The sequence below is a fragment of the Protopterus annectens genome, chromosome 3.part1 (genome assembly GCF_019279795.1).
Source record: "Protopterus annectens isolate FY-2018-M chromosome 3.part1, PAN1.0, whole genome shotgun sequence".
NCBI lineage: Eukaryota > Metazoa > Chordata > Ceratodontiformes > Protopteridae > Protopterus > Protopterus annectens.
This window is the reverse complement of record NC_056732.1, coordinates 733818976-733842959: the sequence shown is the minus strand read 5'-3', so window position 1 is coordinate 733842959 and position 23984 is coordinate 733818976. Positions and strand designations below refer to the sequence as shown.

General features: G+C 35.3%; 1 protein-coding gene across 1 annotated transcript in view; it reads left to right on the top strand.

Annotated features, from left to right (window-relative positions):
* Nucleotides 1–23984, top strand: part of LOC122798278 (fibrocystin-L-like) — a 399773-nt gene that overhangs the window by 206245 nt on the left and 169544 nt on the right. The window contains exon 12 of the mRNA XM_044067090.1: nucleotides 3807–3942. Within this exon, the coding sequence (XP_043923025.1) occupies nucleotides 3807–3942 (136 nt within the window). The remainder of the gene's footprint in view (nucleotides 1–3806; nucleotides 3943–23984) is intronic.

Genomic DNA, 23984 nt, shown 5'->3' with positions numbered 1-23984 from the left:
CTTATGTGGTCATTAGAGGGAAACTATATATAACCCAACGTAACACAGACATTTTTCTGTCTCCTGTAAAATTATTTGTATACTTCTTAACACAATATCATTATCCTCATTTATTTGGAACAGATATATTTACCTAAACTACAGAAATACAATAGCTTTAATGGCATACTAATATATATATATATGTATATATATATATATATATATATATATATATATATATATATATATATATATATATATATATATTCTAAGTTTTAATCCAAGAATACTATAATTATTGCTATAAGATTAATGTAAAATAATTTAACAGATAGTCCAGTTTCTAAACACAGTAATGCTTTCCAGAGTGGCTATCAGGCCTCACAACACCCCTGGATGCACCATTATTTATTTCCCTGTAATACCCACCCTGTTGGGCATTATTGCTTGGAAAACAATTCTGTTTAGTATTTAGAAACTAGTAAAATGAAACTGCATCCATTAATTATTTATTTATTTTTTTTTTTATGTGCGTTTTGGGTTTTTTTTTTTTTTAAACTGAGGTAGTAATCTTGCTGCTTGTCATATAACAGTGGTGAGCTGAGTTTGTTTTGTGATTGGCTAGACAAACATTTCAGTGATTGTAATACAATTTTACTTCTGCTTAAGACTGACAAGCCATTTGTGCAGCTGCATTTGCAATTATGTTTAATAAGTGCTGAATATCTGCAGGCTAGCGCAAGATTTGTGGATGGACAACTAGCTTAGAAAGATGCTCTCTTGATTTTAGCATAATATTTATAGGTTCATAGGTTGGTTCTATCAGCCCTAGGGCCAGTGCAAGCCTAGCCATAACAATTCCCTGACTATTTCTTCCCACACTATTTACTTCTCTGGACCCCTGTTGATACAGTAAGTGCATACAAGTAGATAGTACATATGTCGCTTATGTTTGGAGTGCTTTTATATCAGTAGCCTGGCTAAGAAACTCCCTAAGAGTATGACACAGAGACAGGTATTAAATTAAGTCCCTTGTAAATGGAGGAGATTTGCAAGTGAGGACCATGGAATTCAACTCTTTAAGAAGTCCTTTTAAGTATCAGTAAACATCTGTATAAAACTCCCTCTGCTTTCAAAGATACATAGTACATATCTTCATGACAGTTTCATACTACCGAGGGTAAGATGGGCTAGGTGGAATGCGGAGAGGATACAGTTTCAGAGACCAGGAAGCACATTTATAATACAGCTAAAGAAGCTGCAGTCTGTAATTAGAAGGCCATGCAAGAGTTTTGTAGGCAGTATGCCAGATTCTTTATATTAAATCTACACTGCAGTAGTGGACCATATAACAAATTCTACTGTCATTATTAATCCTATTAGATTCCCATCATTTCTGGCAAGTCACTGTTTTGTTTATGTATTTTATTGCCTAAACTATAAAACTGTTTTACAAAGCAGAAAAATACCCTCACATAAAATAATATGATAAAAATATTTAAAAAAGTATAAAACTGTTTTAAAAAGTTGAAATACTCCCTTAACAGACTAACTTGTAGTCAGATTATAATAACAATAATGCAAGAAAGTGCATATGTTATCCTAGAATATTGTCATACATGGGGTGGAGGTCACGATCATCTCTGACCTTCTTCTCCGAGAGCTCTCTCAGCAGAACATACATTTTCATGCATTATCCCTACATTTACACATTATGAATGTATTTTTAGAGTTATCATTGTAATGACTTAACGTAGGCTGTTTGTTGTGGGGTTGTCACTTGTTTTTTATAGATTTGCTTTGATTTATATTGTAAATGTTTATTTATGGATTACAGTCTTATATGAAAGATGCCATACTGATGTAGTGGGTAGCATTCTCACTCACAGAGCTTGATTCTGCGGTTTGGATTCTGGTTAGGGTGCCTTCTGAGTGGAGCCTGCATGCCCTTCCTCTGTCCCCATGGGTTTTTAGAAGGGCGGTGATTTCCTTCATCATCACAAGGACATGCCAATAGGTGAACTGGTGATCCTTTAAATTCCCTGTAAGTGTGTATGCAGCATGAAAGTGAGTTAGTGAGTCTCTGTTCTGTGATAGACTAGCATCTTGTCTAAAGAGTGGTTCTCTGCCTTGCAGCCATTGTTGTCTGACACAGGCTATTGGTTCCCTGTGATCCTGATATGGCAAAGCGGATTTCCAAGAATAAATGAATGAATCAGGAAAATCAGTTAATCAATCAATATTATGTGCCTAGACTTCTGAGTTGGCAGTACGCATTACTTGACCAAGTACTAAAATGTATACCCAAATAAAGTAAAAGTCAAAGAAATATATGTAAAAGATTACACATTTGTGGGTTCAAAGAGATTTACATTCGCACATCAAAACATGCTAGTTTCCTGATAGTGGACCTAATTATGCTTTCATTTTTACTGTCCTTTTCTTAACAGTATTATGGTGGGGGAACTTAGTGATCTACAAACCAGGGAAAGAGTATGAGTGGCTCCACCCCTCCCAATATTCTGATAAAAAGATAGCTGCTTACTGTGTTCTGTATTTAGCAGTTTCATTTAACTACTTATCTGCTCATTTATGCAAATGTGCTCTCCTTCATGCATGTGAGGAATGACAAGTACTAACCTTGCTGAGGGTTGTGGCCAGTGATGTTCCAAGAGGAACAGTCTACTTCACATACAGGCACTTGAAGGGGGTGGCTGCCCTGGGTGCAGGTATCGGGGAAGGGGGGCATGACTGGAAGATGCTGATGGTGCAGCAGTGTAGTATTAGCATTCAGAAAGGAATGCAAACACTGTGTTTACAGTCACAGCTGAAGCATTAAACAGGTCCATATTATAACATCAAAGTCTTAAAACTTCGAATGTTATAATATCGAACCCTATGCACCGAATGGTGAAAAGAGCAAAGCTGCAGAATATCGAATACTTTCCTAGGGAAAGTATTTGGTGGGCCATTTCTGTAGCTTCGCTGTTTCCTCGACTGTGGAGCGAAGGTTATGGACCGGGTTAAGGTAAGTGTGTGATAGTTAGGGACCTTAGGGTTAGGGAGCGGGTAAGGTGAGTGTGCGATAGTTAGGGACCTTAGGGTTAGGGTTGGGTTAAGGTAAGTGGATAGCTAGTAGTGTATGTATGGTTTAGTGTAGGGTTTTGTGAAGTGTATGTGTGTGGATTATTTATTTTGGTGTGCTTGTGCTGTGTGTATGTTTGTCGGAACAGCAAATTTTTTTCCCTGGGAAAAAATTCACTATTCTGAGTGTTCGATGTTATAGTGTTTTGATCAAAATGGTTCGATATTATAACATTCAAAGTTTTAAGACTTCATTGTTATAATATAGACCCCATTAAACTATGTGCTTTGTGTGGTATTTTAAAAGTAGAAAGCAGTTTGCTACAGTTTCAGAACAAAGGAGCTTTTATTTCATCCTTGGCTTTCAGAGGACATTTCTTGTGTGTCCTTGAGAGAAGACTTCTTTTTTTTTTTTGCTCCTCAACTTAGAGCTGAGGAGGTATGTTAAACTGGGGAACTACAAAGGGATTCAAATGACTTAGTTGCACCTCTGGTTGGGACAAAACATATGCATATCACAGTAAATGATATATCCTAATTAAAAAAATAATTTGTTTTATAATAATAAAGATGCAAAATATGTAACACTAATGTGACATTCTTTTTTTTTTTTTTTTTTTTTTTACTAAACATCAGTGGTTTATAAGCACTATACTGTATTTTAAAATCTGACTTTAGTAACATTTTATTGACAGACCAATACATTGCTGCTAAATTTAACACACTGCATTTTTTAACAGACAGTCCTAGTATCAATATTTTACTCAACCCTTCAGCGCCTGGATGTATACGTCAACAATTCACTGGTGGCACCTAAAAATGCGCAGTGGAACAACCAACATACGGACTACACACTGAGTGAGCCAGCATATCCAGGTAAAGAAATCCAAATATTTTAAGTGCTTGTATATGTACATTACTCTTGAGTGAATCAAGGACAATTTTTAAGATCTGATGTAAAGCCATTGGTAATCACAACCCAAACACTGGACTTTAAAGTCCTGAACCTCTTCTTCTGTACATTTTCATGAAAAAAACAACACATTCATTAAGGTCTTTATGATCACAGTGCAGCTGGTGCAGATGTTAAGGTTGTGAGTCAGAGTTCCTGTGGTACAAGTTTGAGTCTCTCATCCCTCATTTGCCTACTGTCTGGCCTTGAGCAAGTCACTTAATCAGGCATTTGTTACTGGGATTGCCCCTGAAAAGGGACTGTATATGTCCAGTGGACCTGACTGGCTAACAAATGATATTTTATATATATATATATATATATATATATATATATATATATATATATATATATATATATATATATATATAGGTCTACTTTTCTTTGTCGAAATTTCATTATTTAGAAAAAGAAAAGTAGAGAACCACTTATGTGAAACTGCATTTAAACGAAAGTGCACTTTTTCGAATATCGGTCCAACAAACCGCTAAGAAACACTGTGGCGCCGAAGCACACTGCAGTGGAGAAAAGGGAATTTACCTGTTTCCCCACTGCAGTGCGATCTCAAAGTTAGTATATTTAAGTAGTAAGGGTATGGGGGGTGCATCCCCCCACATGGGGGGGTTGCCCCCTGCAAAACACTGTTTTTTGTGTTTTTTATCTGTTCGTTGAAACGATATTCGCGAAAGTGCACTTTCTTTTAAGTGCACTTTCGCATATGTGGTCCTTTACTTTTCTTTTTCGAAATAATGAAATTTCGACAAAGAAAAGTAGATCCATACACACACACACACACACACACACACACACACACATATATATATATATATATATATATATATACACACACACACACACACACACACACATATATATATATATATATATATATATATATATATATATATATATGTGTGTGTGTGTGTGTATGTATATATATATATATATATATATATATATATATATATATATATATATATATATATACACATACATATATAAATGCTGCAAGATTCACTGACATTTTTGGTCATGTTATCTTTGTTCCAAAAAGTTTTGTTTTAACTGACCGATTTACTACAGGTTGATATGTAGTTACTAGTCACTCAGTCCAGGAGACCATTAAGGAGTCTAGTCCAAATTTCCCAAACACTACCTGGTTAAGTGACTTGCTCAAGATCACACAGTAGACAGACAAAGGTGGAAAGATTAAAACCATGTACCACTGGCACCACAGGCAGCTCATTAGTTGATAAGTCAGAGCTTTAGTCCTCTGCATAAACTGCCAGACTAATCCTCCAATGGGAATCAAACCACAGCTAATTATCATTCAAAGACAGCAGCTTACCATTCTGCCAGACCAGTTCCTAATCATCAGGATCCACATATAGATACATATAAAATACATATAACTACACACACACTACACAAACAAACACCAGACATTATCAATTAAAAAAAAAAAATAAAAACTTACACAAATATCTAAGCCTGCCTATTAACTAACATCATTAGATATATATAAAATAAAACTGAATATATTAAAGTGACTATATATATTACCCAGTAGGCAGGCTACTTACTATGGCTGAAATTCAAGCTGTTTCTATGTCTCGCCCTAAGATTAAGTATCCACTTCAACACTCAACTCAAGGGCACCCACCATATCCCCTTCTCTCCTATTATGATGCAGCTACATGTTGCATAGAACCTTGGTTCCAACACTATGCCTATATTTTTGCAAATTCAAGTCTCTGGACAAAATAAATTTACACACACAACATTTCCTACATGGAAAGGTGCCTTGTCTATAGTTAACCCTGATATCAATGGCACAATACCAGCACAAATACCAATAATCTTGTCGCGTTTCATCAACATGGGATTATTTAACCCAAAAATACCTAAAACCTTTGCGGGTCACAATTCAAAACAGTAACATTGCCAAGGTTGCAAAACATAAAATGTTTTTTTTTTGCATGGGACAACCCCCCTGCTGGGAACAAGCCCCACCACATGGTTCCCCTTTGTTTCATCAAAAATATAAAATATTTAAACCAATTTTATACAGGGGCGGCAAGTCCTTCTGCATCCTTCATATGGGAGGCTGTACCACCACACCCCATGTTAATTATATATACCAACTCCAGGATCCCACAGTAGTGGGGAAAGACCAAATTTAATTTTCAACATTTTGTCCCTTCAACATTTTCTTTACTTTTGACAAAACACAGTGTGTGTGTGCAAACTTGGTGAAGAGGAAGAAAGTGGCAAAAACATTAACACTCATCTTCTTGGTCTTCTGAGTCTAAAAGTAAACTACAAGAAGTCAGAAAAGTTTCAGCGACAAGTTCTGGGTATCAATCAAGTGAAGACCAAGAAATAGTAGGTTTCCTTAATTTACACTTATAAATGAATTCAGTACCTGGCAAATGGCACAGTGCCTTACATGGAAAACATACAGTATGGTTCTTTTTATTCCCCAAAATGGTGTTAGGGTTTCTTGGTACAAAGAGGATGGAGTGATCACTAAGCACTAGTGTCCATAACTGTACCCAAACATGATACAGTGTGAGTAGAAGAAATATTTTTTTTTCAGACCAGCATCATGATGATATATGGAACTAAACTTAAATAGCTTAATAAGATGCTAGTTTGCTTATAAGATAGTGAACTGCATATAACTGCACACTGATAACCACATTTTCAGTGATAAGACACAGTACCACATCTATTGTAAGCACATTAAAGCAGCTCTGAGTTAAGAGTCATGGCTTATAATGGCAGAGAAGATTAAGGCAGAGTAGCATTCTGACAGACTACCTCAAGAAATGGCAGTCACAAAGTGAGCACTAAGCCCATAGTTCTATGTTAAGCTGTACCTTAACTCAAATATGGCTTCAAAAATACTCTGCAATCTAGCCCTGAATATGCAAATCTAGCAACATAAATTTTAGAAGGGGGAGAACTAACTACTCCTTGTTCACCACCACACAAGGAAAGAAGGCCGTGATTACCTTTATATTTTATTAAAACTCTAGTCCAGTCCAGTAGTAGATCCACAATGTAGTCCCACAAAACAGGTAAAATAAGCACACACTGGATCCAATAAAATCTGGTTAGCAGCAAATACAAAGCATAAAATGCAGACTCATCTAGCGCCTCGGGTCTTCACCCTTTAGAGAGCATATCCCTACTTCACATATTCTATCTTTAAATAGCATGATTACAAACAGTTAACCAGTCATAATCTTAAATTAATTAAAGAAAGCATTTCCAATAACATTCTTGATTCATTTCATATGGAATTAAAGTGTTAAACTTTAGAATTAAAGTAGATTCTAACTTCCAAAGTTGTCTTTTAATATCAAAGTCATATATTTGTTGTACTTGCCCCAAAATTGTAACTTGTAAGCCTTGTATATTTCCAGTGTGACATTCTTTAAAGTGTAAAGCAACAGGACTTTCTTCTTTGCCCTTCTTAACATCCCTAATATGTTCCTTCAACCTTTGTTTGAAACTTCTTTTACTTTCCCCATGTGTACCTTACCACAGGGACATTCCAAACCATAAACTATTCCTGTACTGTCACAGGAAAATCTCCATTTGCATGTAAAATACTCTTCATTAATTTTATCAAAACTTTTGATTACATACTGGCAGTAACTGTAACTACTCCTTGTTTTTTCCCTTTTTTTTCTTTCCTATACATCTGTTTTTTTTCAATAGCAGAAGCAAAGGTTCTCTATTTTGCATCTGTTGTTTGATGGGATATGTTCTGGTTCCCCTTGAGACATTGAATAGGATAAAGTAGGTATTGAAGAATTAAAAAATGATGTCAAATGGCATTATGTTTTATTGGATCATTTTGTGAACTTACATAGACAAAGTAAAGTTGAACGAAACAGAATTGAAAAATTAGAGATTTAGTATTTTTAAAGGGATTCACATGTGGATGACAAAACATGCTACCATGCTGATAATGATCTAAGTGTTTTTTTTTTTTTTGTTATATTTTTCTTAACAGTGTTAGTTTGGGGAAAGCTTTGTTTCCCCTCTCCAGACTAGAGTATAGCTAGGCCGTCTCCCTCAACAAGCTGATGAAACAATACCTGTATTCTCTGTTTAGCATGTCATTTTAATTTAACAACTTACCTATTTACCTTTGCAAACTTGGCTTCTTTCATATATGGAAGAATGACTAAGTTTGAATAATTAATTTAAGGCAGGTCCATTTAAAGCAGATAACTATCTTTTAATATGTTACAGATGCAACCAGTACTTCCTCTATATTAAGAAGATAATAAAGCAAGGATTTTGCCAAGAAGTTTACAACATTTAACTGGCTAAAGTTTATGCAGAACATAAATATGTATTCTACTCATGGATTATTTTTCTTTTATGTTTCATTAGTAGCTTACAAAAAGTCTATGAGCTTGCATTACTTCTACAATAATTACATAACGGTACTGCCAAAAGAGCTAAAGAAAATATATTTTGCATATGTAGCAGGGTGAGATGTTGTGACTACAACATAATCATGTTTGTGGAAAACATTTTATTTGTACATACTTTATTAAACTTCAGTTGCCCCAAATGACTTCCCACTAAAGTGATTTAGAGGTGCAGCTGTCTACATTTTGAAGGGTGGAAGAAATGGAATTACTGAAATATTATTATACAATACTTTCTCTAACTTAATAGATTTGAATTCAAACTAGGTATTCTGCACCAGAAGTGCTGGAAGGGCTGGGTAAGACAGGAATGAGACTCTGCTGCTGGCTTACTTAATTTTGGGGGAGGCAGATGGATCTGGCTTATCATTTGGGTGACATAGTAGAGGGATCTCTAGGTGTTGCGCAGCAGAGCATGGACCTGCTGAGTACACACTGCTAGGGAGAGTATGGGTGTGGAGTCATGCAGGTAAACAACACTAGAGGAGCTCAGGTTAAAGCCTGCTGGGCACAGCAGTCTACCAGCTTCCTACGTCCAACTCAGCCAATCAGACCCTGCATCCTGGGAAAGATCTGGCCACAGCACTTTCATCAAGACTGGGGAGAAGGATAAGTTCTGCTCCTAGAGAGAAGAACAAATGGCTCAGTGGAGTGAAGCAAAGGAGCCATTGCCTGGTCCATGAGATGCAAACAAAATTGATCCTACCTCTGTTGTCCAACAAAACTTTCATGCAGTCAGTTATACGTTCATGTAATTGAAATGACACAAATTTGATTAACTATAATGTGCCACAAGTAAATTCAGAGTTTAAAAGCTGGGATTTAATAAGGAGAGGTTTAGCTGTTTCACATATTGACATTTTAACTTACTCATAAAGATAAATTAAGAGCCATGATAAACTGCCTCAAGTATTTTATTACAGCACAACAGTTCATTTGATACTGTAATTTTCATAGAAACTACTGACTGTCTTAGTTACTGCATCAGATGGAAAAGTCTCTTGAAAAAGATGTTAGAAGACTGGAACAATCAAACTACTTTTTACAGCACAGCTATAGATTCATTTCTTCAGGCTACTGAATAAATATTGTTCTGCAAACACTGAAATGGCACATGCTACTCACAGCACTTCTTCCCATGCATTGGTAACAGCTTTATTTAATGCATGTCAATTCATACAGAAGCATTTACGCTTGTTCAGTTTAATAACTAATTCACGACTTATCAAGACACAGAACAACTGTAGCTGCTGTGTGTGTTATAAACATTCTTTATTTGCTCACAGTGATGCATGGAGTATCCCACAGTTCATTGCAGTCCTCCATCCCAAACTTTGAGATATTTCTTAAAAAATCTCCTAAGGACAATAGCTCAGCAGTCCAAAACCAAATCCTATGTAATTGTTCTTGCAGTCTTTCTGTTATGGAAAACAAAAAACGAGTTAAGCTGGTATGGTAGGATTCAGCACAACAATTGCTACACAGCACATAACTAGCTGATCACACTTCCAGTTTTGCAAAGATTGGAATCTTATTAAAATATACTAGACTACGCCCTCTGAGCAAGTTGTCTTGTGAAATAAAATTCATATGTAACAGCTCATTTTTACTCTTGCAAGGCATAATTCTTAGTGTAAACCAGTAAGTCTGGGTATATTACAGTTCAGACACACACATTAATCTAAACTGAAAGTATGTTAGAGTTAAACAGGACATTCTCATTGATGCCAACTACTATTAATGAAAACAAATCAAAAAAACCCAGAAAAAAGTGCCAGCTGCAGAGTCATAGAAGTATAAAGCCCCAGCTATAGCCTAGGTGAGCCAAGTCTGATAAGCATCTCTGGTGCTTGATGGAACTAGAAGGAAGGTTGGAAATTCCCATCCTTTGAGGAGAGGACAGGGTGGAGCAGAAAACATGCTGCATGTCTGTTAAGGCTGAAAGAGAAATAGAGAATGAAATTTACACATTGTACGCTGAAATTTACTGAAGCTGGGACTGAACTACTGTAAGACTGAAACAAAACAATCCGCACTCAGAGACGTAAAGAACAAAATTGGTAGATTTCTAGTGAATTAAAACATTTGCTGATTACACCAGAATCACATGGCATCCCTAGTCACGTGACACATATGACCCCAAGGTTAATATCCTTAAAATCAATCATTGTAACCATTAAGATGTATTACTAAAATTATTTATATCTAATTACATATTGTTTCTGTAAAGCACATGTGAAATTCAAAGCATCATTGATGCTTGGAAAAACATGGGAATCCAATCTTATCTGCCATGCAAATTCCTTATTGTGCAATTCATTTTCCAAACCCCCCCCCCCCATACCCAAAGAAGCACTCTCCGTAATTCTGTGTATTTCTTTCAATCCATACATACTGAGGAGTGGCATTTCACAGTAGACACATTCATATATTTTCTCTTAGAAACTTCTTACAGCTTTTCCTACATTGAAAGTTTGGCAGACTGTACAGTTGGATAAATAAACCACAGATTTTGACAAACAATTATAAAACTAAGTAACCATTATTCTTAATTAAAAAAAATCTTTTTCTGCATTAAGAAACTGCTGTACAGTCCCTTCTTTTCCTAACATTTGTAGAAACAATTTTGTTTTGTAAAAATGTCTTCAACTTTTTCTGTTGCTGTTCACAAAGACTGTTCCCAAAACATTTCCTGTATTGCCAAATGCTTCCAATTACAGAACATAAAAAAAAAAAAAAAAAAAAAAAAAAATGGATGTTGTTATGTGACTAGGGGATGTCATGTGATTTTTGGCCTAATCAGATGATATTCTACATTATTATATAAGGTGCTTTATTTGTCTTTTCTCACAATCTCAAGAAGTCAGTTCATGACAAAAGCACGAATTGTGAGGAAATAAAGGATTTATTTTCTTTTGTATTATGTAATCCATTTTTTTCAGTATTTTAAGAAGATGGCCTGGAAGAATATTATGAGTTTTTAGAATTCATGCCTGAAATAAGTACATAAAAAAGCCACTCATTATGCCCTCTTCACTAAGAGACCTGTCATCTCAGCTCTAATCTTTATACGGAGTGTCTGTGTCTCTCTTGGCTTCTTTTTATTTTCTGTCACTAAGGCAAGCCTACCTTACATTTTCTACCAGCCTTTTGTGGGGTGCAGTACTGAATCCATTGCTAAAATCTAGGTATGCAAAATCCACAAATTTCTTGTTAGAAAGTTATGCAGTTAAGTCAAGTTGAAGTGAAGTAATCTTCCCTAAGGAAAAAATAGCATTGCCATCTATATCACAATCTCTTATTTTTTAACATCTCCAGTAACATATTTTATTGAAGTAATAAACACTTCCACAGTTTTATGAGTACTGAGGTCAAGTCAAAATGGTGGATGTATATTTATCTAGTACTTTCTTTTATGATTGCCTAAGTCTTGAATTAATAAAATCGTTTTCTGTTTAATGGCTATCTCACAAGTGTATAGAAACTGTAAGAGTGAGAGCAGGTTAGCAAATTGTCTAAATGCTAACGCAGGTGATTTTCTTAACACCACAATAGACAGCTTACCTAGCCTTAATCTTTAACTAAGTTTAAACTCTATATTTCAATGCACATCTTAAACCAGATTCCAAATGAATTATGCTCAGTGGTAGTAGGATTACATCGGGGTAAGTCCCTTACACTGAGAACAAGTCTTTTAGAATTGGGCCTTTTAGCTTCATTAAAGTCATTATATACTACCAAGTTAAACTTTCACACTTTACAAGCAAAACATATTGCCCAGAATCACTAAACTGTGTGGATTAAACAAACATGCTTTTATTTTTCACTGCAAAACTACTACATTAGTTTTACAGCCTTCCTACATTGAAACAAATAACACAAATGCACACATTATACAAATAAAAGTAACTCTATCAATAAATTCCTCACTAGATGTAAAGCAGTAAACACGGGAGAAACTTTAGCAAGTCATCACTATGATGATTACATGACCTGAATCCACATGACTCTGTGACAATTAAAAGCCTCCATTCACATGGCTTACTAAATATGAACAATAATTACACCTCACAGAGACAGAGAATGAATACAACAGGAAGGAGAGAAGAAAAGGCAAAATCCACATTAACAGGATTAAACTAATACATATCACAATAAATATTTCAGTACTAACTCAGACTAGTTTTAATATATTTGAATCTGACATCACAGTAATGTTACAGAATAACATTAACCTAATAGATGGCAACATAGATATATATGTTGGGTGAGTAACCAGTAATGGGGATCCAACCTCCATCATAACCTTGCATGTTTTGTGGAGTGTGCACGTATGCTGTAGATGAAGTTTAGTATGAAAAGTACAGAGCTATGTACTTTTGTGAGATGCACTGATGGACATTGTCTGTTTTAGAAGTACAGCTAAAGTGAACAGAGAAAGAGAAAAGATCCATCCACAGCCCCTTTCCCATTTTTGCACATGAGGTTGCAGTGTCACTTCAACAATGACAAGCATCTAGAACCAATATTCACACTTGCAGGCGGCAAGTGCTGCCACAGCTGTTCCTCCATTCCACACATTCGCATGCATATTTGCACCTTTGGCCAATTTAGAGTGTCCAATCCACCTCCTGCATATCTTTAGAATGTGGGAGGAAACCAGAGCATCTGGAAAAAACCCATTCAAGCACAGGAAGGACATGAAGACTCTACAGAAGGCACCCCAGCTGAGAAATGAAGTGGAGAACGTCTTGCTGTGAGGTGACAACACTATCTGCTGCACCACTGTGAAAGAAAAATGATATTGGTGGTAAAATAAGGGCTGTTATGCAGCATGAGACAAATGGTAGAGACAGGCTAAAAAGGGGTGGGGTGAGTTGCCAGTGGATACAGATACAGATTTTATCTTCCCAATATACACAAAACTGCTGAACCTTATCTGGAATATTTTGTTCAGTTTGAGACCATATCAGAGTATCATAAAAAGAAATGCAGCTGGCATAACAGAGTTACCAAAACAGAAAAAGTAAGGGGGGACATCGGCTATGAAGAAAGGGTCAGGAGATTATGAATGTACACAGTAACATAATTAAGGTATGTGATATCAGTATGCCATATCATCACAGCACAGGGAAGATGAAAGAAATGGGTAGCATATGAAGGGGAAAGTTTTCAGATTATCATAAGATATACTGGTTTATGAAACAGATGACAGGGTCTTGGAGCTTGTTAGTAGGAGGTGTAGTTTAATGTAACCTTACCCATGGGTTTACCTATGTGTGCTTGTGATAGAAAATTGACAGAGAATGGGGTGGTTTGGCTTCATAACTAGTTGTAATATATATATGGCCCTTATTGGCCAGAATACTTTCTATCTGATATGTTCAAGATAGCCCATTAACCATATCTACATTACTGTATACAAAATGAAGTATTCTTCATTTAGAAAAAGATATTTAAGCAATATTCTATGTCATCCCCCACTCTGGAATCATAGATAAACTTACTAAGCTGGGCATAAATCCCTATGTCACTCGATGGGTTGCCAACTGGCTTACTGACAGAACCCAGACTGTAAAAGTAGCTGACTCCAAATCCAGCTCCAGACAAGTGACAAGTGGAGTACCTCAGGGTTCAGTCCTGGGACCGCTCTTGTTTGGCATCTACTTCTCTGAATTACAGGCCAACACTAAAGGACTCTGGCTAACAAAGTTCACAGATGACTGCAAACTGGGAGCCATTATTGAATCCCCAAATGATGTGGATATTCTACAAAAGGGCCTTACAGAAACAGAATGCTTGGTGCCAGAGTCATGGGCTCAAGCTTAATGCCAAAAAATGTATAGTTATCCCCTTTGGGAAAATCCATGTACCCATGAATTAACACATAGGTGGCAGTACACTAAACACCGAAAGTGTGATGAGAGACTTAGGGACACAGGTAACTACATTGCCACAACAGTCAGGAAATCCTTCTATGTGGCACACCTCATCACTAAGGGCTTTTCATCCAGAAAAAAGGAGGTCATTGTCCCACTGTACTCATCCTTCATTAGACCCATTATAGAGTACAATGCCCCATTTGGTATGTACTTCACAAGACATCTGCAACAGCTGGAAAGGCCGCAGAAATACCTCACTGAAAGAATTACAGGCCTAAAGTTGATGCCCTATACTGACCATCTAGAAAAACTCCAGCTATACTCTGGAGCATATCGTCTACTCAGAGGTGATCTCTGCTTAACATACAAGGCCATGTCAAACCCTGAGCTGTTGGACATGCTCCACTTAAAGAAATCCCAATCCCTCAGAGCCACACACTCCAGGGATCTAAACATTGTCATCACAATGAACAAAACATGCTGAAGGGATAGATTCCTGATCCAGAGACTCCCCATACTCTGTAATAGACTATCCATACATGTCAAGCAGAGTGCCTCCTTGGCTCTCTTCAAAAGGAACCTTGGCAATTGGATGGGAGATAGGAAATTCACCCCTGGGATCATGTCAGTCACCCTGCTAGACAGGGGTCCAGGGAAGTAAATATTGTGGGAAGAAATATCCAGGGAATTGTTATGGCTAGGCCTGTATAGGCCCTAGGGCCAATAGCCTAGTACCAACCTATGAACCTATACAAAATATGACCTCAGCTGCTTTGTTTACTTGTTATTAGATGTGGGTAACTCCACACCAAGAGTATATAAATTGCCTTCAGTCAACTCACCATTTTAATCCATATAACCGAGTCACCATCTGAGTGTATTTCTGTTTGTTTTAATAGTTTCTTTTTTAACAGACAGTCTGCAGTTACTGGTTTATTTTGCTTTACTAACCTATGTAAGTTTTCTCTATAATATCCCATTTGTTCTAGTCTTGCATAAGACTAACATAGACCACCAGTTTGCCTAAGAATTACTTATGCATTTTAAATAACTTTTCATCATCTGAGGATATGTCCCCATTTTTACTCTTCCACCTTCAAAGTAAATTGCATCCTGGCATAGAGGGCAACCGCACTTTACAGTCTCTCTTATGTAAGACCCTTGACATTTCTTTACTTCTCTGAACTCTTGCCCTATTCTGTTGTGTCTTGTGCCTTAGATAGTACAACATTTCTGTTAGTTCCTATGGTTTTAATCCACAAGGTGTGATCTGTAGTCTTCTTTTATTTTATGGCATCCATTAAATGGCTCCCTCCATCCCTTCTGATGCAAGTTACCCTTCACTTTTAGGGACACTTGAAATTAATTGGTCGATACTTTTGATTTCTTTTGTTTAGATTTTGTCTACAGTTATAAGCAAGACTATCATCATGCCATGTTGCTCTGTAGTCTTCAACAACCTAGAAACCAATTTTTAGCCACTTTCCCATAGGAATGGTCACATTCATGTCTAAAACGGAAAGGAACAACTATGAACCCACAACATCACAAAACTAAAAATAAAAATCACTAACAACATATAAGACATACCCATGTGTATAAATAACAAGCAAAAAATCTAAAATGTGTTTTTTGCTGAGGAAAAGCTCCCTGTGTCCTCCATATCCCCTTACCCTAATATACTAACTCAATGGTCACACAGCTGTGGGACCAAGACAACATATCTTATGCTATACTTATTTTATAGGTTCATAGGTAGGTACTAGGCTATTGGCCCTACGGTCTAGATAAGCCTAGCCAAAAAGGTACCCTGGCTTTCGCCACCCAAGAAAATTATTTTCCTGTGCCCCTGTTAAGCAGGGCCATAGAAGTGATTCCTGGGGCGAATTTCCTATCTCCCATCCAGCCATCAAGATTTTTCTTGAAGAGTGCTAATGAGGAGCTTTGTTTGATATAAATAGGTAGTTTGTTCCAGAGTATGGGAAGTCTTGGGAACAGGAATCTATCCCTCCAGCATGTTCTGTTTATTGTGGTGACAAGGTTTAGGTTCCTAAAGCGTGTTTACTTTCAACTTCCCTTCCACAATACTATACTTCTCAATTAAAGCTGCAGTATTATTGACTATGATGTTATATCCGTTATTCCCACCCCTGTTTCTGCAGTGGTTTTTCAGCCCAATTGGATCCATTTCTATGGCTGGATGATGAATCACAACTGAAGCTGGTAAGAGGACCTGATGGTTAATGCATATGAACTTTACTGAGGTCTTTGATGCTGCTTAACAGGAGATAATGGGGGGGAGCTAATGGTTATGTTTAACAACCCTGTCCTTTCTTCATGCACAGATAGCACAAGAATTACATTCATTCATTCATTCATTCATTCATTTATTTATTTATTTATCTGTCCTTTGTTGAGCAGGTTAGTCCCACTAGGTAGTAGCCTCTTTTCAGGAGAGACCCAAGCTGGTATTTATACCACTAGGGGAACTTTGGCCAGAGCATCGGGGAACTTCCCCTACTCTTGTTAGTAGGGGGAAGCATTTGTGTTTGACACAACGGACTTCTTGTTCCTGTTCCAGGCAAGGAGGTGGCATGGAGAAACAGGGGGGAAACATGGCTGATTCAGTTTGTGGTGAGCCTGGAATGAAAGTTTCTGAAAATGTAGTTGAAATGGTAGAATCACTACCAGAATTTTTTTCTGATAATGTGGGTGCAGAAAAAAAGTGACATTGGAGAAAAAGGAGATTGTAAATGAAACAGAGATGGATTCAGAAAAAAACTTCCATAGGAGATTGTTGGAAGGAGAGACAGTTACCTCTAAAAAATGCATAATTACAACGTTCTGATTGGGTGAGGTGGAGGTTGTGGGATGATTATTTGGAAGAAATGGTAAACCAAAGTGAGCCAGAAATTGGAGAAGAAATTTCCTGTAGTGACATCATGGAAAAATAGAAGACAAAGGAGAAGAAGAGACTGTGCCAGAAAAAGTTCCAGAGACAAAAACGTGCACAAACTGTTGGAGAAGGAATATAAAAGAAAGAAGAAATAAAAGAAACAAAAAAGAAGTATACAGTACATGTGAGCAGTAAAAAAGAAGAGAGTTTGTACAGGTTTGAGGTTTGAGATTCTGTAATAACACCTCTGGGTGTCAAAGCAAAAGAGGTAAGAGCATTTATTTTAATTAATAAACAGACTTTTGTGAGTTGATATTTGAGACTGGGCAAGTCATGAAAATGTTTGGGGAGCATATGAACAAAAGAAAACTATTTATCCATGGTCAGAATATGTGGTGCAAGCTTTTTACAGACAAACAAAAAAAGGAATAATGATCCAGTTTAGAACTGAAGTTGAAACAAAAGAAATGAAATAACATTTGTTAACTATAAGTAAATAAGTAATGGACACTACAAAAATATATGGTGAAAGAAGACTATGGACTGGGGATGGGAATGTGGAGTAATACTGACAATGGAAAATGATAATGTTATGTATGTACCTAGTATTATTAATGTTCGTGGTAATAGATATTTTGTGAAATACAAGGGCCAACCAAAGACTTGTTATTTTTGTGGGAAAAAACTGATCATTTAATCAATGAATGTGTTTATAAATATGTTATTTATGTAGCAAAACAGAGCATAATGCAACAAATGTGATTTACAGTGCAAAAATGTGGCAATATTGGTTATTCATGGCTAGAATGTGAAATGAATGTGCAAGAAAATAAAAATGAAGTTATACAGGGGAAAGAGGTAAAAGAACGTGTTACAGAAGAAAATGTACAAAAGATGTGACTGATAAAGAGGTTCTTCAAGAAAGTAACAAGGAAAAAAACAGAGGACACAGGTGAGGAAGAAGCTGACTGGTGCACAGTAAGAAATAAAAAGAATTTGATAGGAAAAAGAGTTAAAGAAAGGAAAAGAAAATTAAAAAATATAATGCTTAGAGAAAATAAGAAAGGAAAGGCTAAACATTTTATTATAGTAACTTTTCTTGTGATGTTAAAATAGTTAAAGAAATGATGAGAAGTGGAAAGTTGAGTGTATGGGAGAATAACCACTGGACCTACAAAAGGAATGAAATCTGGACAGAAATTGATTATTTTTAAATATCTGATAGTTTAAAAGTAAAAAAAAAGGAATTAAATATGCTGGATTTTCAGATCATGCGGCTGTATAGGTTAAAGCACTGGAAAATGAATGAAGAGAATTAATGAAAAGGAATAAGATTTAAAAGAGAAAAAATAACTTAGATTATTATGGAAAAATCATATGAATATGAGACAGTTTATGAGAATTGGACTGTTTGGTGGCTTAATTTTAAAGATAAATAAAAAAGTGTTTTTAGAATGTATAAGGAAGAAAAGAAGAAAACAAGAGATATAAGAGATATAAGATATTAACTCAAGAAACATTCAGAGACTTATTAGAGAAGAAAAATTCCTTTTATGAAAAAGAAACAGAAATATATAAAATTAATCAAATTAAAATTAACTGTTTATATAAACCAAAATATTGTTTATAAGGAAAGAAACGAGGTATCACCATATTTGAGTAAAATGATAAAAAAAGGAAAAAATGATAAGAGAATTAAAAAAATAAGGAAGGTAAGCAAATAAGACAGCAAGAAGGAATATACAAAATAATTAAAGAATATGTATTAGAATTATTTGTTAAAAGAGAAGAAAACATAAAACTAATTTATAAAGGTGAAAAATTAAATAACACAGAAATGAGTATTTAGAACAAAAAATAACTATGAAAGAATTGAATGAAATTCTAAAATATATTAACATGATTCTATAACATGACTGGAATGAACTGAATATGGTATGTATAAAAAAATGAAGGAGTGGCAAAAAATTATTTTTATATAAGTTCTGAATTAATGGTTAGAAACTGGAATTAAAGAGAAAGAGATATGTGCAGGAGTTATAAAATTTATATTTAAAAAAGGAAATAGAGGAGATAAAAAATTGGAGACCCAGTATAACATTGAATAATACGGATTATAAAATTTTTATGAGAATAATAACAAAAAGGGTATACAAAATGGATATAATATATGACCAAAATGTATTCGGAAGAAAAAGAAAAGGTAGTCAAGAGTTATTATGGATAATAATAATGACCCTCAAAGTCAAAATAGGTACCTCCTCCTCCAACAGCAGACTTGTCACTAGTGGAGTTCCTCTGGGATCTGTCCTGGGACCCCTATTGTTTGGCATCTATTTCTCAGAGGTCCAGGCAAAGACAAAATTCCTGTGGTTGATCAGGTTTGTGGACAACTGTAATTTGAGTGTTGTCATTGACTCCCCAGATGATGTTAACATACTGCAAAAGGGTCACACAGCAACTAATGACTAGTATCAAAGTCATGGCCTCAAGCTAAATGCAAACAAATGTATCATCATACCATTCAGCAAAAACATGATCTCTACTGATTACCACATCAACAGCAACCCCTTAAGCACACAACCTGTGGTGAGAGACCTAGGCACTCAGGTTGATAACAACCTCACATTCAACCATCATGTAGCGGCAGTGGTCAGAAAAGTCTTTTACTTGGTTCATCTCATAATAAAGGGATTTCATCCAGAAAAAAGGAGGTTATTACCTCTCTATACTCCTCCCTCATTAGACCAATAATTGAGTATAACACCCCATTTGAGATGCATCTCTACAAACATCTGCACCAACTGGAAAGGCCACTGAAATACCTCACAAAGAAAATCCATGGCCTCCAACACCTGTCCTATGCAGACAGGCTCAAATCACTATCACTGTACTCTGTATCACACAGATTGCTCAGGGGTGATCTGTGTCTCACTTACAAGGCAATCTCGGATCCTGCCCTACTAGAGATGCTCCATATCCGTATGTCTAACTTCTCACACACTAACTGCTCAAAAGGCCTGAATCTAATATGCGACATTAACAAAACTTGCTGGAGACACAGGTTTGTCTCCCAGAAGCTGCCCCATCTCTAGAATAGACTTCCCATACACATCAAACAGAGTACCCCGCTGACCCTCTTCAAGCACAACCTTGATGAGTAGATGAGAAACCACAAATTTGTCCCTGAGGTTCCACCCATGTCCCTCACTGGCAGGGGTGACAGGTGCTGACTGAGGTTTTGTTTTGGGGATAAACTCTTGGCGAAGCTTGTAAGGGCCCCAGGGCCATTAGCCTAGTAACTTCTTATGATAATATAAGATAAATATTTGATGATATCATAAATAGAAATGTAGATGCATAGGTTATGATAGGGGATATAAGTAAAGCCTATGATAATATTCAATATGAATCATTATGTGAATTTTGCAGGCATATAATGTAAGCAAAAACATATTACAAGTAATAAAATCTGTTTATGAAAGGAATTTTGTGAAACTAAATGTTAATGACTGGATTGGGGAAGAAATAAAAATAGAATGTGGAATAAAGCAGAGCTGTCCAGCTAGTAGGTTAATTTTCTCATTAGTTATGAATGTAATAGTCAAGGAAATTAATAAAATGCCAAATAGTGGTGGATACAAAATAATAAAGGAAGTACAATTTTCAATAATTTATAATTATGTGCATGATATTGTATTACTTGTTAAAAATAAAGTATGGATGGAAGAAGTAAATGAAAAATTAAGTATAAATTAAAAAATGGTTTAAGTATAAATAAAGAGAAAAGTAAAGGATCTGATTTTGAAGGTACAATAGGAGGTACAAAATTCAATGAAAAATATATAGATATATTAGGAATAATATTTGAAAGGAATGAATACAGACAACAACAATGGGATAATGTACTCAAAGAAGTCAGGATATGACTATTTTTTTGGAAATCATATAGATTTTCATATAGACAAAGGAACACCTGTTGAACACCATGGCAACAGGAAAACTTGCTTATGTTGCTAACATCTATATGATTCCTATTAAGTATAAAAAGGAACTAATGATGATTATAATTTCTTTTATATGGGATTGTAGACTGAATCCAGTCAAGAGAGGGAGTCTATATATGAAAGAAGAGCAAGGAGGCTTGGGTTTAATAAACCCAATACTTCATGTAGCATCTTTAACTTTATATAAGATATTAAAAGGAATTATGAAGGAAAATAAACACTTGATAGAAATGATACTGTGTTATAAATATAAAGAACTGTGGGAATGAATAAAAGTTAAAAAATAAGTAAAATCACTGTAAATGAAGAAATGAAAGAGTACCAAAATAAAATTGTATTTTGGAAAATAAAAAAGAGTATACGTGAGAAAAATACAAAGGATTGGTACTTAAATATTATGAAAGTATTTTATTGCATTACTCCATGGAAAGATTTAGAAACAGATAAGAAGGCAGCCATAATGATGAGATGTAATAACTATAAAAAGATTAAATAATGTAATGATGTTTATGGAGATTGTTTTTAGAAAATTGTGGCAAGAAATATATAAACATAATAGGGTGAAAAGTTTGTTAAAATTTGAGCAAATAAATATGGACATAATATAATTTAGTTATTATGGTACACAAAATCAGGAAGAAGTAAGAAAATGGACAGAGTAATATTTTATGTTTCATTGACTATATGGAACAAGAGACTAAATGAGATCATATACAATGAAAAATAGACTTTGACAAAGATTCTGGAGAAAATGTTTTTTTGTAGATAAAAAAATGGGGGGATTGCTTAAATTGAAGTTTATAGTGTATGGAGATTTGTAAATGGATGTAAGTAATGTAAATGTGTAAACATGTAAATATATATATATATATATATATATATATATATATATATATATATATATATATATATATATATATATATATATATCAATAAAACCCACCTACTCTTTTAAGTAGGTACTATGGGATCTTTTACATCCATTTCACGTACCACAAACTCAAGCAAATGGGGCATCAGTTTAATATATCATCCAATGGGCAGCACACTAAGGAGTGCATCACCTCCCTTATGCTGTACTTACAGTATCAGCAATTGATCTACCTGGTGTGGGAACAGAACCCACAGCCTTCTGCATAAAAGGCAAGTGTGCTACCTGTTGCACCATGGACACTACAGATTTTGTCAAATATTAGACATTATTCTGCTACACTGTAATTTGTACAAGATCACCCTTTTTGCATAAGTTTCTTCAAGTTTAGAAAGTACAGAAGGCTGAAACTGAATGAGGGCTAATGAATGTATCTACTCTTCTCCACACTCATGTCTTAGAATGATACTTTAAGTCAAAATTATTTCCAGTTCTAACCCTAAAGGTGTGGACTGAGAAATATTACAAGGTTTTCTTTACTGACAGACAAATTCACATGCCTCATGATTTAAATTTCACCTTACAAACTCTATATGCATAACATTTTCAATATTTTATTTGTATATTCCCCAATTTAATAGAAATGGTGCATTCCTAAATATGCTTTTTCTAGCCATTTTCTGCAGCTATTTTATAATAATTTCTGGAACACATTTATTTTCAAACTCAGAGTACAGGTAAATTACAGGTAGAGAAGGGGAAAACTAATATTATTTCTGTAAGGATATTAGATATTGTTGTCTGTGCTAGCATGACTGGCTGAAGTTTTGTAGATAATTGTAAATTACCCTGTGTTGTTACAAATGCCAGAATGACTAGCTATAATTTTGTAAATAAGTTTGTCTTTTGATTGTTGCTCTGATTTATGCAAGGTGGTTGAATGTCAAACAGTGTTTTTCTGGCTGACCAAATGTATATTTTCTTTGTAAACAGAATTCTGAAAGTATGTTGTGCCAGGGTCAGCTGACCTAGATGTGATATCTTTGTCTACTAGGGCTGGGAAAATAGAATCTTCACTACAGCTGTTTGTTTACTTTTAGTCTGATATGAGAGAGTAGAATTCTCATAGCAGCTCTTGTTACTTTAAAAAGAATCTGCTATAAAACAGGTTCTGAGTCAGTTGTTTAGTTATCATTCAGTTGTTTTGCAGAGCTGTTCAGAAGTAGTAGTCCATTGGTTTCCAGAGTAGTTATTCCAGTCAATGAGGATAGACAGCCTGGAGTGTAGACATAATTCCTCATTTTGCCTTGCAGAAGTAAGAATATAATCTTGCCTTACTGAGTTGTTTAGATTAGATAGGGAAAGTTAATCTTCAGATAGTCAGGGAACTACAGCTAGTTAGTTAGAGGTTTTCTAAAATCAATGTGAGATCTATCCTACAGAATTATTTTTATATTTCCTGTGTATGAAACTCTGATGTTTATTGGAATTAGTTATTCAGTATTTACATGTTTTAAATCATTTTATTTAATATTAAATGTTTTACTACCTCTCATTTTGGCTGGTTATTTAGTTAATATGTTTACAGACTTGAGAGTGTTTATGCTTATTGTGATAACACCAGGGCCACTATGAAAAGCCTTACTGTTTGAGATACATGCTACCATTTGTTTCAATATCTATTTTACCCAATATAATTTAACACCCCCTTTGAAGAGCACTGTGGCATTTGACTGGTGACAGCCATTACCTTGTAATTTGATCAAAGAAATGCAGCAGGTAAATCTGTGTCAGTCTTTCCCAAGAGTGTGTGCATGTGTGAGTATCAGACATTTAAGAGTGACTGTGTCAGATAC